At 44.0% G+C, this 12,607-nt stretch overlaps 1 protein-coding gene across 3 annotated transcripts; it reads right to left on the reverse strand.

Annotated features, from left to right (window-relative positions):
• Positions 1-355: 355 nt before the first annotated feature.
• On the reverse strand, positions 356-9,993 carry NCOA4 (nuclear receptor coactivator 4). 3 transcript variants are annotated; one of them, XM_018081582.3, is made up of 10 exons: positions 9,846-9,993; positions 7,141-7,294; positions 6,602-6,742; positions 6,383-6,471; positions 5,777-5,885; positions 5,116-5,187; positions 4,321-4,464; positions 3,085-4,092; positions 2,687-2,776; positions 356-2,144 (listed from the first exon to the last, which is right to left on the reverse strand). In XM_018081582.3, the coding sequence occupies exons 2-10, from the start codon at positions 7,279-7,281 to the stop codon at positions 2,139-2,141; spliced, it is 1,800 nt and encodes a 599-aa protein (XP_017937071.2). In that variant the 5' UTR covers positions 7,282-7,294; positions 9,846-9,993; the 3' UTR covers positions 356-2,138. The 3 variants fall into 3 exon arrangements, with proteins under 3 accessions (XP_017937071.2, XP_017937073.2, XP_008927744.3); XM_018081584.2 differs by having other exon boundaries at positions 4,321-4,467; XM_008929496.3 differs by lacking the exon at positions 9,846-9,993 and adding an exon at positions 7,874-7,994 and having other exon boundaries at positions 4,321-4,467.
• Positions 9,994-12,607: the final 2,614 nt, after the last annotated feature.

Genomic DNA, 12,607 nt, shown 5'->3' on the forward strand with positions numbered 1-12,607 from the left:
CTTTAAGTATTCAAGAGTGATAAGAAGCAAATGTGCCACTTTGTCCAAGTCTGTATTTCTTAGAGCAGCTGAGCAGAGCCCAGGTGATTCAGACCCAAAGCTGCATGTCCAGCAGCTCACCTTGCAGGGCAGTAAAAGACAGGAGTTTCCCCACTGGCTGTGTACCCTGTCCCAGGGTTTCCCCCTTTCCCAGTGGAGCTCCATGCAGCTCCAGGCAGTGGTGAGATGAACTAAAGCCCATGAATCTGAGCTGAGGATGAAAGCACAACTGCAGCAGCTCCCACACAGAGGCCAACCAGGACCTGTGCCACAGCACTTTTTGATAACCATCTTGCAAAGGAGACATAACACACCCTTTGGTTGCAATTATTTTTTAATGGAAAAGACTAATCAATGTTTTACATAAATATCAATTAGTGACAACAAGTCAGTTGAGTAAGTAAAGGAATACATACCTCCCAAGTTTTAAAGGCCCATAATGAACTGACAAAGTAGCACACAATGACAACTACAAGGAATTCATTAGAAGAGGTGGGCTGCACGTCAATCACCTTCATAAAATTCAACTGCTAATCACATCAGGCTATTACTGGAGTAGTCACAGTGCAGTCCTCCCATACAGCAACAAGGACACATTTAAAAGGGACAGTGGACTTCCAAAACACCTTTCTGCCTCCAGCAGAAAGCCCTGGCTATGAAAGTACAAAAGCCTAAAGTGGTTTGCTGATGTTAAGCCCTTTCAGGGTCTGGTTTCAGATGTGCAGTGTCCCCTTCTCAGACTAAAAACTTATTTTTAAACAAATGCACAGGTTCGATCAGACAGGAATGTGTTCACACTGCAAAGTGGTACCAAGGTCAGATCTTGATAATAATTTCTTTTCTACAGGGTTGTGAAGGATCAACTTCCATTCCCAGGCAGGCTGCAGAAGGGGAGAAGGGGAGGCTATTTTCAAAAAGAGCAATTTGTTAAGTGAATAGAAACTGCACCAGAAATTACAAAACTTCAGTTTTTCATGATCCATATTTCCATCTAACATCTTTGCATTCTTTCCTACGGGCTCAAACTGCTAAATATCTGAAGAGGTATTGCTCATATTATGTCCACAGCTATAAGGATATGAGTTACTGGATGCACTTTCACATGCATAATCACAGGGAAATCCACAGATTAAATACCTTAAACTGCATCAGTGGGAGCCACACAGTTTGCCAAGTTAGTGTTTCCCAATGAAACAGCATAACATCAATCTGCTGAAAGGCATCTAATTCCCCAGATCTTACCTTTAAATATTATATGGCTAAGATGCCTACTTTGCAGTGGTTCAGTCAATAAAGATTCATTATGAATTACCTAGAACTAGCAGAAACATACACATTCCATTTTACAGCTTTTCCAGTGACATTCAAATAGTTATTAAATGCTGGGGACACGGTAGGATCTGATCTCCTGATGAATGAAAATCATCACCCTACCATATTCCCTGAACGGCTCAAAAGTTTGCAAGAAAAGTTTTCATTTAAAAATAAGTTACCAATTCTCCTGTTGCATGCCAGGTCCCATAAATCTGTGTTCTTTTCAAAATCTGGACTACACATACGCAGCTGGGAGATGCACCAGTACAAGATGCAAATGAAGCCTTCGAAGTTGGCAACTGCTCAATAAAAGAAATTGCTTCCAAATACAGCCTAAGTTACCTTGCAATCCCCATAAGCTGGAATGCAATGCATGACAAAGTTGTAGCAGCTGAAAGGAACAGCAGCACTTCTAAAGTCACTGCCAAAGGTGGATGTTTCACAGCACCAGGAAGATTTTGCTTTATCACTTGCACTGGCTTCAACATACTTCAAGTGACAACCCATGAAAGAAGATCCTTGTATCCCCATAACAGACAGGAATTTGCCAACACCTCTATAGCATCAGATTGCTTATGTTCAGTGGGTTTACATTTCAGAATTAATCATAACAAAAAGGCATCTTCTGCACCATAACTCTGTTATATGAGTAATATTTCTTTTTGTTATAATTTTAGAAGAAAAAGCAGACTCTGAACACAAAAGACGAGAACTCAGCTGGCTGCAGTCACTCAGCACGATGTGCACTGATGGCAGGAGGGGGATGGCTCCACGCTTCCAGTTCTTCACATCTAAACAAATTTAAAACGAGGTTACTCTCTTTGATAAATAGAAAGCAACACTTTGGCAAAAATAACACATATAAGATACCCTGGGGGGGAAAAAATAATACTAAAATTCCTCCTAGAATGAGTGTCTTGCCTTTTAGGGTCTGAAGTACTCCTGCCAAGGACTATTTTCATTTATTTCAAAAACAATGACAAAGAGTCATTGTCAGAAAGGAAAAGCGTGATGTCAGTTGTAAATATATTACTACCTGGAAATTTATACATTAATTGCACATTCTGGTTCCAACTGAAGTGACCAAGTGTCAATCAGTTGAGTGATTTACACAAGAACATATGTCATTCCTTCTGTGGCTTGTTATCAAAAGAGGAGGAATAATGACAAAGGAGAATGGTCCAAGCTATTGAAAAGGTCTGTTGGGAGGAAATTACAACACTAAGCATTACATTTAAAGAACTGAAGATGACCATTAGCTGCCAGTGTCTGTGTTCTGTACCCCCAAGTCATGTTCAGGCTCAGCTGTTCTAACACACTCTGTGCATCCTACCTGTAAAGGAGATCGATACAGCCACTTCTCGTTATCTCCACTGAGTTTCATACAGGCAAAAAGATCACAAACTGTAGGAAGGCCAAAGTCCTGAAAGAGAAGTCACCTTAATTACTGATCCCCAAACACAAATACATTCTGATTTCTCTTCAAATTCTGCTGTGTTCGAAAACAAAACCAAAACTGACTTCTGAGTCTTTGAGATTAATACTTTCTTCATTTAGTATAACATTGTTTTGCGTTAAGTAACTAAATAATCATGAAAATATTAAAAGAGCTAAGAAACCTAAAACTGTCACTCAGTATTACCCAGAAGAGCTATGAAATTGGAAGAGAAGTCATTAGAGTAAGACAATAACCCAGCACATAAGACAGAGCAGTAACAAGTTTATGCTCACCTGTGCTTTCTTGCGCAGAAGCCATTTATCTTCCGCTGGAGGCGGGTTTGCATTTTCCAGGTCATTTGAAGCCAACACCCAACTGTTCACATTCAAGGGGAGGTGGAATGGAGCCAGGAGGTCTAGGAAAGGACTCTTGAAATTGTCTGCTTTCTCCCGGCTCGCCTTCTCTTCTGCACTGTCTGCTCTGTGCTCAGCCTTGGCCAGCCAGCTCGTCAGGGGCCTTTCCAGCAAGACTTTCAAGGGTTCTGCGATCTCTGCCGAATAATCCGCTTTCTCCACACTCATGGGCTGCCCTGGGAGCTGCTGGGTGGGGCTAAGCCAGGTACTGGCAGCAGACTTGGTCTTCTCATACTCAGGCTCTGGTGTATCTTTCTGGCTGACCGGAACTCCATTTTTATCCTTCCAATCCTTCTTCAGAAGCCATTTACAAAGAGCCTCTTTTCCACAGTTTTCATCACACACACATTCTGAAAAGCTGGCACACAGCTCATTAGCTTTGCACACATCTTCCACTTTAAAGGGGGCCTGGGGATGTTGAAGAAGCCAAGCATTTACAGCAGATGTAGTGGGCGATTTCTTTCCATCAAGATGCTCATTCAGGCACTTCAGATTTCCCAGGTTCTCAATTTCCACATTTTTGATCTGGCTGCCACGACAACTGGTACATGTTTCAGCTTTGAGGAGCCAATCACTCAAATTGCATTCTTCCCTAAAAGGTTTAAACTCACACTTCCATTTCTCATCTGAAGCAGTATTTCCATTTTCTGTGTCAGCAGTAATCAGCCAGTCAGAAAGGTCCATCTCTTCTTGTCCAAGGTATTCCAGTTCCTCCACCTTTTCAATAGTGGAAAAGGATGAGCTGGAAGTAGAGGTGGAGTCCTTGCGGCCAGGGGAGTCTGTCTTCCCAGCAACATCACACTGCTGATTCTGCAGGAGCCAGTTCTCCAGATCTTTCAGATTTCCCCAGGCTTGCTCAGAATAACAAACTTTGGAAGAATTCAAATCCTAGTAAAGACACATTGAAATACATCTATTAAGACTGAAAGACAAAGTTCAGTAACTGTTTGCATAGTTACAGCTTGGAGCATCCAGACAGTAAGTGCCAAAGGATTAGCTGAACATGAAGCAGAATAAAGAGAATTACAGAAGGTTTAATTCCCACCATATTCTGCCTGCTATCAGATACTCTGTTTTCCCCTCTGTTAAAAGCTAGGTTAAGCACAAAAGGCTTACCTGGCTGGGCTCTGACACACATTTCTGTGTAACCCATTCCTCAAGATTGGTGCTGGGAACATATGGAGCCTGGTGAGCAGCCACGGGTCTGCTTCCCAGTAGCCAGTCGGCAAGGGAGGCACTCACTGTGCCACACAGTGTCTTCTGCTGAGAAACAATGTTGTTGGTCATGAGAATGGCTAATTGCTGAGGCAATCTATGGTGAACATCAACATACATCAGTATTTCTGCACCAAAAGAAAAACCAGTCCCTTCTAATTACAAAAAAAGTAAATCTTCAATTGCCTGTATGACTTGAAGCCACTGCACTGATTGGTTTGTGACCCCAGATTCTTCAGAGAGCAAATTACAAGAAAGGGAAGCGACAATTCCTAAAAGGCAGAGCTCTGAGTTGTGTAACCCAGCCAGCCCCCTGCTCCTGGCCCCAATTCCCATCACTGATCTACTGCCCTCCTTCACTGACACGGTGCAGAGCCCAATATAACATTTCCCCATGAATTTCTGCATTAAAAGGAATTGGACAGTTCGAAGTCCTGACCTGACAATATCAAGCAACATTCAATTAAAAAATTCTGACTGACACTCACACCCCACATACCCTTTCATAAAATGTCCTTGCATGTCTGTTCCTGGAGCAGCTACACCGGATCCCTGGTGCTCAGCACAGCCACTGTTACTGACTACTCGAGCATCTCAAACAAACACAAGTCACTACTCAAGCTCACATAACGTGCTTGAGTTCTCCTCTTCCCTTTAAAGCAATTAAACACTCACAGACACAAGTTCTAATCTTACCTGCTCACAGTTCATCAGGGCACAGCTCTGCCCCGGGAACCAGGGAGAAGCATTCTCTCTCTCTGAGGTTTGCTGAAAGAAAAGTAAAAGTTAATCTCAATCTCCATTTTGTCCAGTTTCAAAGATGAATTCTACAATAAAGCAGAAGTAAAGTGCAGTTAAAACTGGTCAGTGCTTTGTGGCTAACCATCTTCTCAACATTTACAAACAGAATGGAGAAAGATTTACTAAAAAATACTACCTTCAGTTCACTTCCTTTATGAGCATTTTCTCCAATAATACAGGATATATACTGCTTATATAAGAATCCCAAAACATTTTTATCACAGAAAGTGATAATTTTAACTATTAGTTAAGTGAACATTTTAACTATTACTATCTAAAGAAAAATGTGACATTAATTTCCAGTTGGTGGAATAGAGTAAGAATACAGTAGTCATTCCCTCAGCCTCTGTCAAAATATATTAAAATAATATGGACATAAGCAGATAACTAAATTCAGTGAAACTGAAAACTACATGCAACAGTTAATTATACAGCTAAAACCATATGACTTGTACACAGGTTCCATTCAAGCTGTAACAAGTAGAACTATCCCTCTGAATTTTTCACACTACTTTTTGAGGCAAATATTCCAACCCAGGGAAGTCCTGGTGCTTACCATTGTTTTAATTGAACCAAATGAGGTAATAGCCTGGCGAAGGTAAGAGGTGTCAGCCTCAAAATTCAGGATGGAAGACTCTTCTGGTTTAAGTGTAAGACCTTCCAGTCTGAAAGAGTAAGACAACAGTTACAGAAAGGAAAAAAGTTACAGTTTTCTTCTTCTGTCCTGTTTTGGAAGTCACTCCATTATTTCATGCAAAGGCTTCCTAGCTGACTTGGCACTTATTAGGTAAAAAAAAATAAATAAATACTTTCATAAAAGAAAGAGATGCCTATCCACAAACCACAGAACAAATTAAATAGCCAGCAAAACACAAGTTTCCTCTCCTTACTTCAGTTGCCATCATCAACTAATATTTGAAATAATCTGCACAAATGAGTACCTCCCTGCTTGTTATAGTCCTGTTTTTCAATCTAAGATTAAAAAAAAAACAAACATGAAAGGAATCATCTCAGACTGCTTCAAATATCTTATTTCTAGGAACCATTAAAAATGTAGTAATAGTGAGATCTATTATTAGTTCTATTAAAAAAAAAATCAGACTAAATTCATAAGTCAAATAAAACCAACTGTGTTGATAAAATATAAATAAAATATATTTACCTCTCCAGGCAAAGTGAGATCTGGTTTGCTAGTTCATTGCTATAGGAGCGTTCCAGCTGATGAATAAGGCAGTTGAACTGTCCCAAATACTGCATGGAAGACAAAACACACGTTATTGCTTCGGCTTCTAGGATTAGAATTGAGGAAATACTTGCAAGGACGAAGTTTGCTCAAAAACCCAGTGCAACATGTGACCACAAGGCCCTTTCCAAGCCTTACCCAGTAGAGCTGCTGTGCCTGCTGCTGCAAGGCCTCCTCCTTGAGCTGCTGGATGAGATCCACCTGCTCGAAGAGCCAGACCTCGCGGCTGCGCAGGCATTCCAGGTGCCGGCTGATGTGGCTGTGGATCTTCGCTTTGACCTGCAAGGCAACACCCAGCACTTCTACAACATCTGCCAAACGGGGAACAAACGTGCTGTGCTGATGACAAAATGCTGTTTGTCACAGGCAGGTGACAAGGGCTGCTGGAGCAACTTATTTCTCAAAAACTAACCACAGTCATCCACAGCACCACATAACTCAGGTTAGTAAAAGTTCCCAATTCTAATGTTTCAACCAACAGCTTTAGGAAATTCTGCATGCCTAAGCTTTTAATACAGGAATTTATCAACAGCATGACCAAATGACACAGCAACATCCTTGCAAGTCTCTAGGGAAATTTCAGATCATCAAGACAATAGTAAGTACTCTGGAATAGCAAACTGTCATTACAGTAATGTTAGTTATTAAAATATTTTTTAAAAATAATTTAAAATTACCTCCCGCCAGTTCTCCTTAATCTGCTGTTCAGCTTTGACAATTCCAGATATAGCTGTTTCCAAGTCCTTCTTTGCTTGAAAGCACTTTGCCAGAGTCTCACTGCTGCAGGAATTTCTATTTCTATCTTGTGGTGGACTCATTCTTGAAGTGTTCCTAAAACACAGTGGAAAAACAATTTCTTAATAGTTTCTATTCCTCTTTTAACAGAAGAGGAAGGGCATCATATGAAGAGCCATCTGCTCTACTTCACTATAAAGGTGAACAAAAAAACCCCAAGACCCTGTATGGATGGAAGTTTTCCAGACACAGAAAAAGCTTTCTCCAGGAGCAACAATGGCCTCTCTAACACCTCAGCCCATGGAATTTGCACAACTGCAGGAAACCCCACAGATATTTAACAACAGCTTCAACCACAGGAGCTTAGGCAATCCTCCCCTGCCAGTCACCTTGCTCTGGCTTTTCTGTCTTGCCAGCAAAACTCCAGAGCTGAGGGGCTGATTCAGGGAGGGTTCCACAGCAATGCCAGAGCTGGGGGAGGAAATGTTTCAGTCACCCCTTTTTCAGCTGCAGGCAAAGGAACTGGCTCCCATAAATCAGAAAATTCCTATACAGCTCCATTAACTGAACACCCAAATATTGCTCCACAGATCACTCTTTACTAAGCTGCAAAGGCCAAAATTTAGAGCAGCTCCCCATTATTTTTGTCCTGGTCTCACAGCAGCAGTAACTTACTTCAAGTTACTGTAGCTTCAGCACAACCTCAAGTAAAAGGGGCTCAGACACAAAATTTCTGCAGAAGTCAGACTGGTGAGGATTCTGCAAGTAAAGGGGAAAAGATAGTATGGGTTTTTAGTAAAAATGGGAAGGATCATTATAAGCATTTTTTCTAAACGGTGGGTATTTCATTACTGAAGAGTTTCAACTCTCCTCAATCCCAACCATGGGATTCCTGAAGCACTAATGAAACATTCACAGTGAAGGTTCTACTCAAAACAAGTCCTCAGCAATGACAGCTACGGAAACTCCCAGCAGAACTAACTAAAGCGTACACATGCCCATCTAAAATGTCACAGATTTTACCACTCCTCTGGAGGGAACTGAAAAGACTGTTTTGAATATGATAAGACGACCATGGAGCTTGTGTTACTGAGCAGCTACTTTGTCTGCACTTTCCAAGCCCCACTGCAACCCAAAAATCCTTCTACAGCCAAGACCCACCAGACAGACGTGTTTCAGGGAGCAGAGGGCTGGGAGTGGCTTGCACATGGAAGCTGACAGACAAAGCAAGGTTTGCTGTGGGGCAGGAGCAGAGGCTGCATCTCCCTTGGCTCCCTCAACACAACGGGCTTCTTGTTTCTCGTGCCCCCAGACACGAGACATGGAGCAGGCACAGGAGCTACCCAAAGACCCTGCACACAACTCAGTCCCATCCTCACCATAACATCTCATCTTCTAGGAAGTGCAGAGCACAACTACAGGTGAAGTGAACTTGAATGTATTTTTTCAGCTTATGTTATTCTACACCAAATTAGACAGGGTACAGAAATCAAAAATACATCATTCCCCATGCTGCACTATAAATTTTGGGGTTGTCCCTGTATTTGCACATTCAGAGGTGCAATACACAATTCTGTAAGGTCTCAAGATCTTCACCATGCTAGCAATGTTCAGTACAAGGTAATCTTTCTCCTCGCAACTGTCCTTAGACTTTATCTTGCTTGTCAACTCTCATGTACCACCTACAGGGAAATGTAACTGGGAGCCCTAGTTCTCAGATGTAATCTAACAAATGTTAATGCAAAAGCAGCGATACACCCAGCCAAGAAAGCAAGGGCATTTGATACATTAAAAGCCATCCTATACTCACAAGTAACAACAAAAAAAATCATACTGTTTATTATTTCATTTATTATATTCTTACATAACAACCCAGTCAAAGTCTGAAAGGCTAAATATAACTGCCATATTTGCTCACATGGCAGATAATGTACTTACAACGTCTGTGAAAATTATTTTAAGCTCTGTACGTACAAATACCAAGCCCAAAGAATGCTGTGTTACCATTTATGTGTTCTCTGAATTTACACGAGGGAACTGGGCTCAGTGCCTGAAGAAATGCTACTTTTTCATACTCTGCATTAGCAACTTCATACTGGTACAGTCAAAATTAAGAAGCTTATACATGTTTCTCTAATGATTTCTGAAACTACTGTTTATTGCTTTTCTGTTTTTTTCATTTGATTGCACGAGACTCTTTCCAAAATGTGTACAGAGAGAATGAATGCTGCCTTCCTCCAGCCAGCCAACTCCTCTTAAAATGGCTGTTCTCATGCTTTGGCAAAAATTAGGCAGTAAAACTCACATGACAGTTGAGGATTAGAGCCAATCCACCCTTCTTTTCAATTTCCACAAGCCTCTAACAAAACTAAGTGAGAGTAACCACCTATTTCCTCGTTTTCCAGTTACCCCCCAACAGCACTGGGAGTTAAAGCCGTTTTCAGTTCCCATGCTCTGACACTACCGGGATCATACACTTCAGCTCAACAGTAACAAAATACAATTACTTCTGCAAGAGGACACGTGGCTGCAACACAGTCACCTTTTTTGGCCATTTCCGTACCATCTGTTTCCGAGCACACAGGGGTCCCTCCAGGGGTACGTGACTCACGGGATGCACACCCCCCCCAGCTGAGCTCGCACTTACTTTCCGAGCGCAGGAATCAATCCCTCAGCGTCCTGTTTGTCACGGCGCTCCCATTCCCAGCCTCCCGCTCCGCAGAGGCACGGCCTCGGGAATGCTCTCGGGCGGTCACGCGCGGCTGCTCCCGCTGCGGATCCCGCTCCAGAGCCCCGCTCGCCCCAGAGCCCCCTGGCTGGAGCCCCGCTGGCTGGAGCGGACGGGCCCCGCCCCGGCCCCGAGCCCTTATCGGCGGCCCAGCCCGCGCCCCGCCCCGGCCCGGGCACCGCGCCCGCCCGAGCCGCACGTCGGCAGCGCCGGGAGGGACCGGCCGGGCCCAGCACCGGCCCCGCTCCGCTCAGCCACAGCACCGAGGGCCTCCGAGCGTCCCACCGGCAGCTCAAACCGCGAAACCACGACGTTTTGCAACAAACCCGCTGTTTGTTGCAAGTTCGGGAGTGTGGCAATGTGACTTCTCCACACAAGAAACGCAACAAAGCAAACCCAGCGCGTCTTTCTGCTGCAGCCCCCGAGGCTCAAGGGCTGCTGGCCCGCACAGTTCACCCTCCCGTCCGCCCCGGCCATGCACAGCCCAGCAGCGAGGCTCCCCATCCAGCGCTGCGCCTGGCACTGCCACAAACCAGGACAAGAGATCGCTCGGGTGCAGTTAGCTCCTGGAAGGACCAAAATGACACTCTCACACACACTGTTATTGTCACATCTACTCTTGCATCCACAATTCCACACACAGCTGAGGAAAGCACACGGAACAGCCTGGGCTGGAAAGGGCCTTGCAGATCATCCAGTTCCAACCCCTCTGCCATGGGCATGGACACCTCTCACTGGACCAGATTGCTCAGCGCCCCATCCAGCCTGGCCTTGAACACTCTCAGGGAAGGGCCACGTACATGTACTTGCCGTACATAATCAGTCAAAATATTATGGCCACGAAACCAAAAATAGTGCCTGAATGAGGCAGGAAGGTGATATTATTGTTCCTAATCATAAAACAACTACCAGTTCTTGCAGGAAGATTTTTGGCTTGCTAGAGTTGTCACCACGAAGACCGTGCAGCCAAATCCTTGTCACAGTATTACTTCTCCTAGTGCTCTGTGCAACCTCCCTGGCTGATTGCCCTCCACCCCTGAGGTGTTACTTCCCGTATTTGTCTTTTATTTTATTTGTAGGTCAGAAACTGATGGACAAAAATTTTTTTTTTAGCTTTTAATTAAGTATCTGGTGGCTGGGGAGCAGAGGAGGACGGGACAATCCTGCCTCGCCTGCACAGGCTGCAAACAGGCCAGCAGGAAACTGGTTTTACCAGCTTTTCACTTTCAGCACACCCGTCCCCCCTGCCCTTGGGAAGAGCATTGTTTTCCACTGCAAATGAGTGTGGAATCACCTCAAAAAGAGAGGAACTGGGGAAAAACTTCTGAAGGGAATGAATCCTCACATCAAACAGGCTCTGTTTATAAATGTGGAATGATTTCTTCCAGTCAGCTGGACAAGGCTGCTCCAAAGCCCTGTTTGACCTGACTTCATGTGGTTTTAAACCCACTGGCTTGTTTGAACTGAAATCCCCACGGATTTCACTCTTACCCCACCAAAAAACAGTAGTTCCTTTTAAGTAACTGTCCCAAATTAGGTACGTGGGAGTTGTGGTCAGGGAGTGAAGTGCTGTAAGTACACGAGCTGAGTCTCAGAAATTTCCATTTAGATCCAAGCACAACAAGCATTTTGTACAGTACAGCATCAGCATCACGCGTCAGGATCTGTGTGGAGCTCCTGCTGGGGGGATTATTTTCCTCCAAAACAAGTATGTACCACCCTACTGTATAAGTTACAAGCCACATGAAGGAAAAAAATGACCTCTGGCAGTTCTGAGTAAGAGAGAAAGTGAAATTAACACCTTAAGGAATAGTAATAAAAGTTTCAGGTAATACATTCTCTAAAATTCAGTTAGTTTTTACCTGCCTGCACAGTGTATGATCTGTGCCACAGACCTGAACACCTTTTCAGCCTGTTTTAGCCCCAGAAGAGCACAGTCATTGCACAAAGCACTTGCACAGACACCCTCACAAGAGCTGGGCTCTGTAGAGTTACAAGTCACCAGTGCAGCTGAGACAAGAAGTCTGGTCACCATTTAATTCCATCTATTGTAAATATATGTTTTATGCACAGCACACAAGTGAAATCACAAAGTATCTGAAAACGAAGGCCTGAAATCTCTATGCTGTAATTACTGACAATACCAAAGTGTATGTCCCAGAGTGCTAAAGACAAACTGTTATCTTAACAGAGATTGCACATTTCAACACAACTGTCTTCCAGGCTTTTGCATTTAAAACCCTTTGGAAAACAAGTGACAAATCCCTGGCTCTGCCTGAGGCATATGGCCTCAGAGATAGCAGTGCCACGCTCTCTGCACATCCACCCCTCCAACGCTGTGCATTTGCGGCGGTTTTCACAGGACTGCCAGGGAAAACCCTGCCGTGACTGCACACCTTACCCAAACCCCCGAGGGGGGCAACCTGGTTGCTCTCTCAGCTTTTCTCGTTAATGTCACCCACGAACACCGAGTTTAAAGCCGAAAGAATGCACAGCAGCCCCTCTGGGAGCTGTGGCCCACACCAGTGACCAGGCACCGAACAACACAGGTCTGACAAACTCCAGCGAGGCGCGGGACGAGCCCACCACTCGGGACACTGCCGCTTATGTAACCTCCCGGGAGCGCGGCCGCTCACTAAAGATTTTGGCTTCGCGATGAAAGAAGTGACCTCAGGAGCGCC

Source organism: Manacus vitellinus, unplaced genomic scaffold (assembly GCF_001715985.3).
Source record: "Manacus vitellinus isolate BGI_N305 unplaced genomic scaffold, ASM171598v3 scaffold_54_pilon, whole genome shotgun sequence".
In the NCBI taxonomy this organism is placed as follows: Eukaryota; Metazoa; Chordata; class Aves; order Passeriformes; family Pipridae; genus Manacus; species Manacus vitellinus.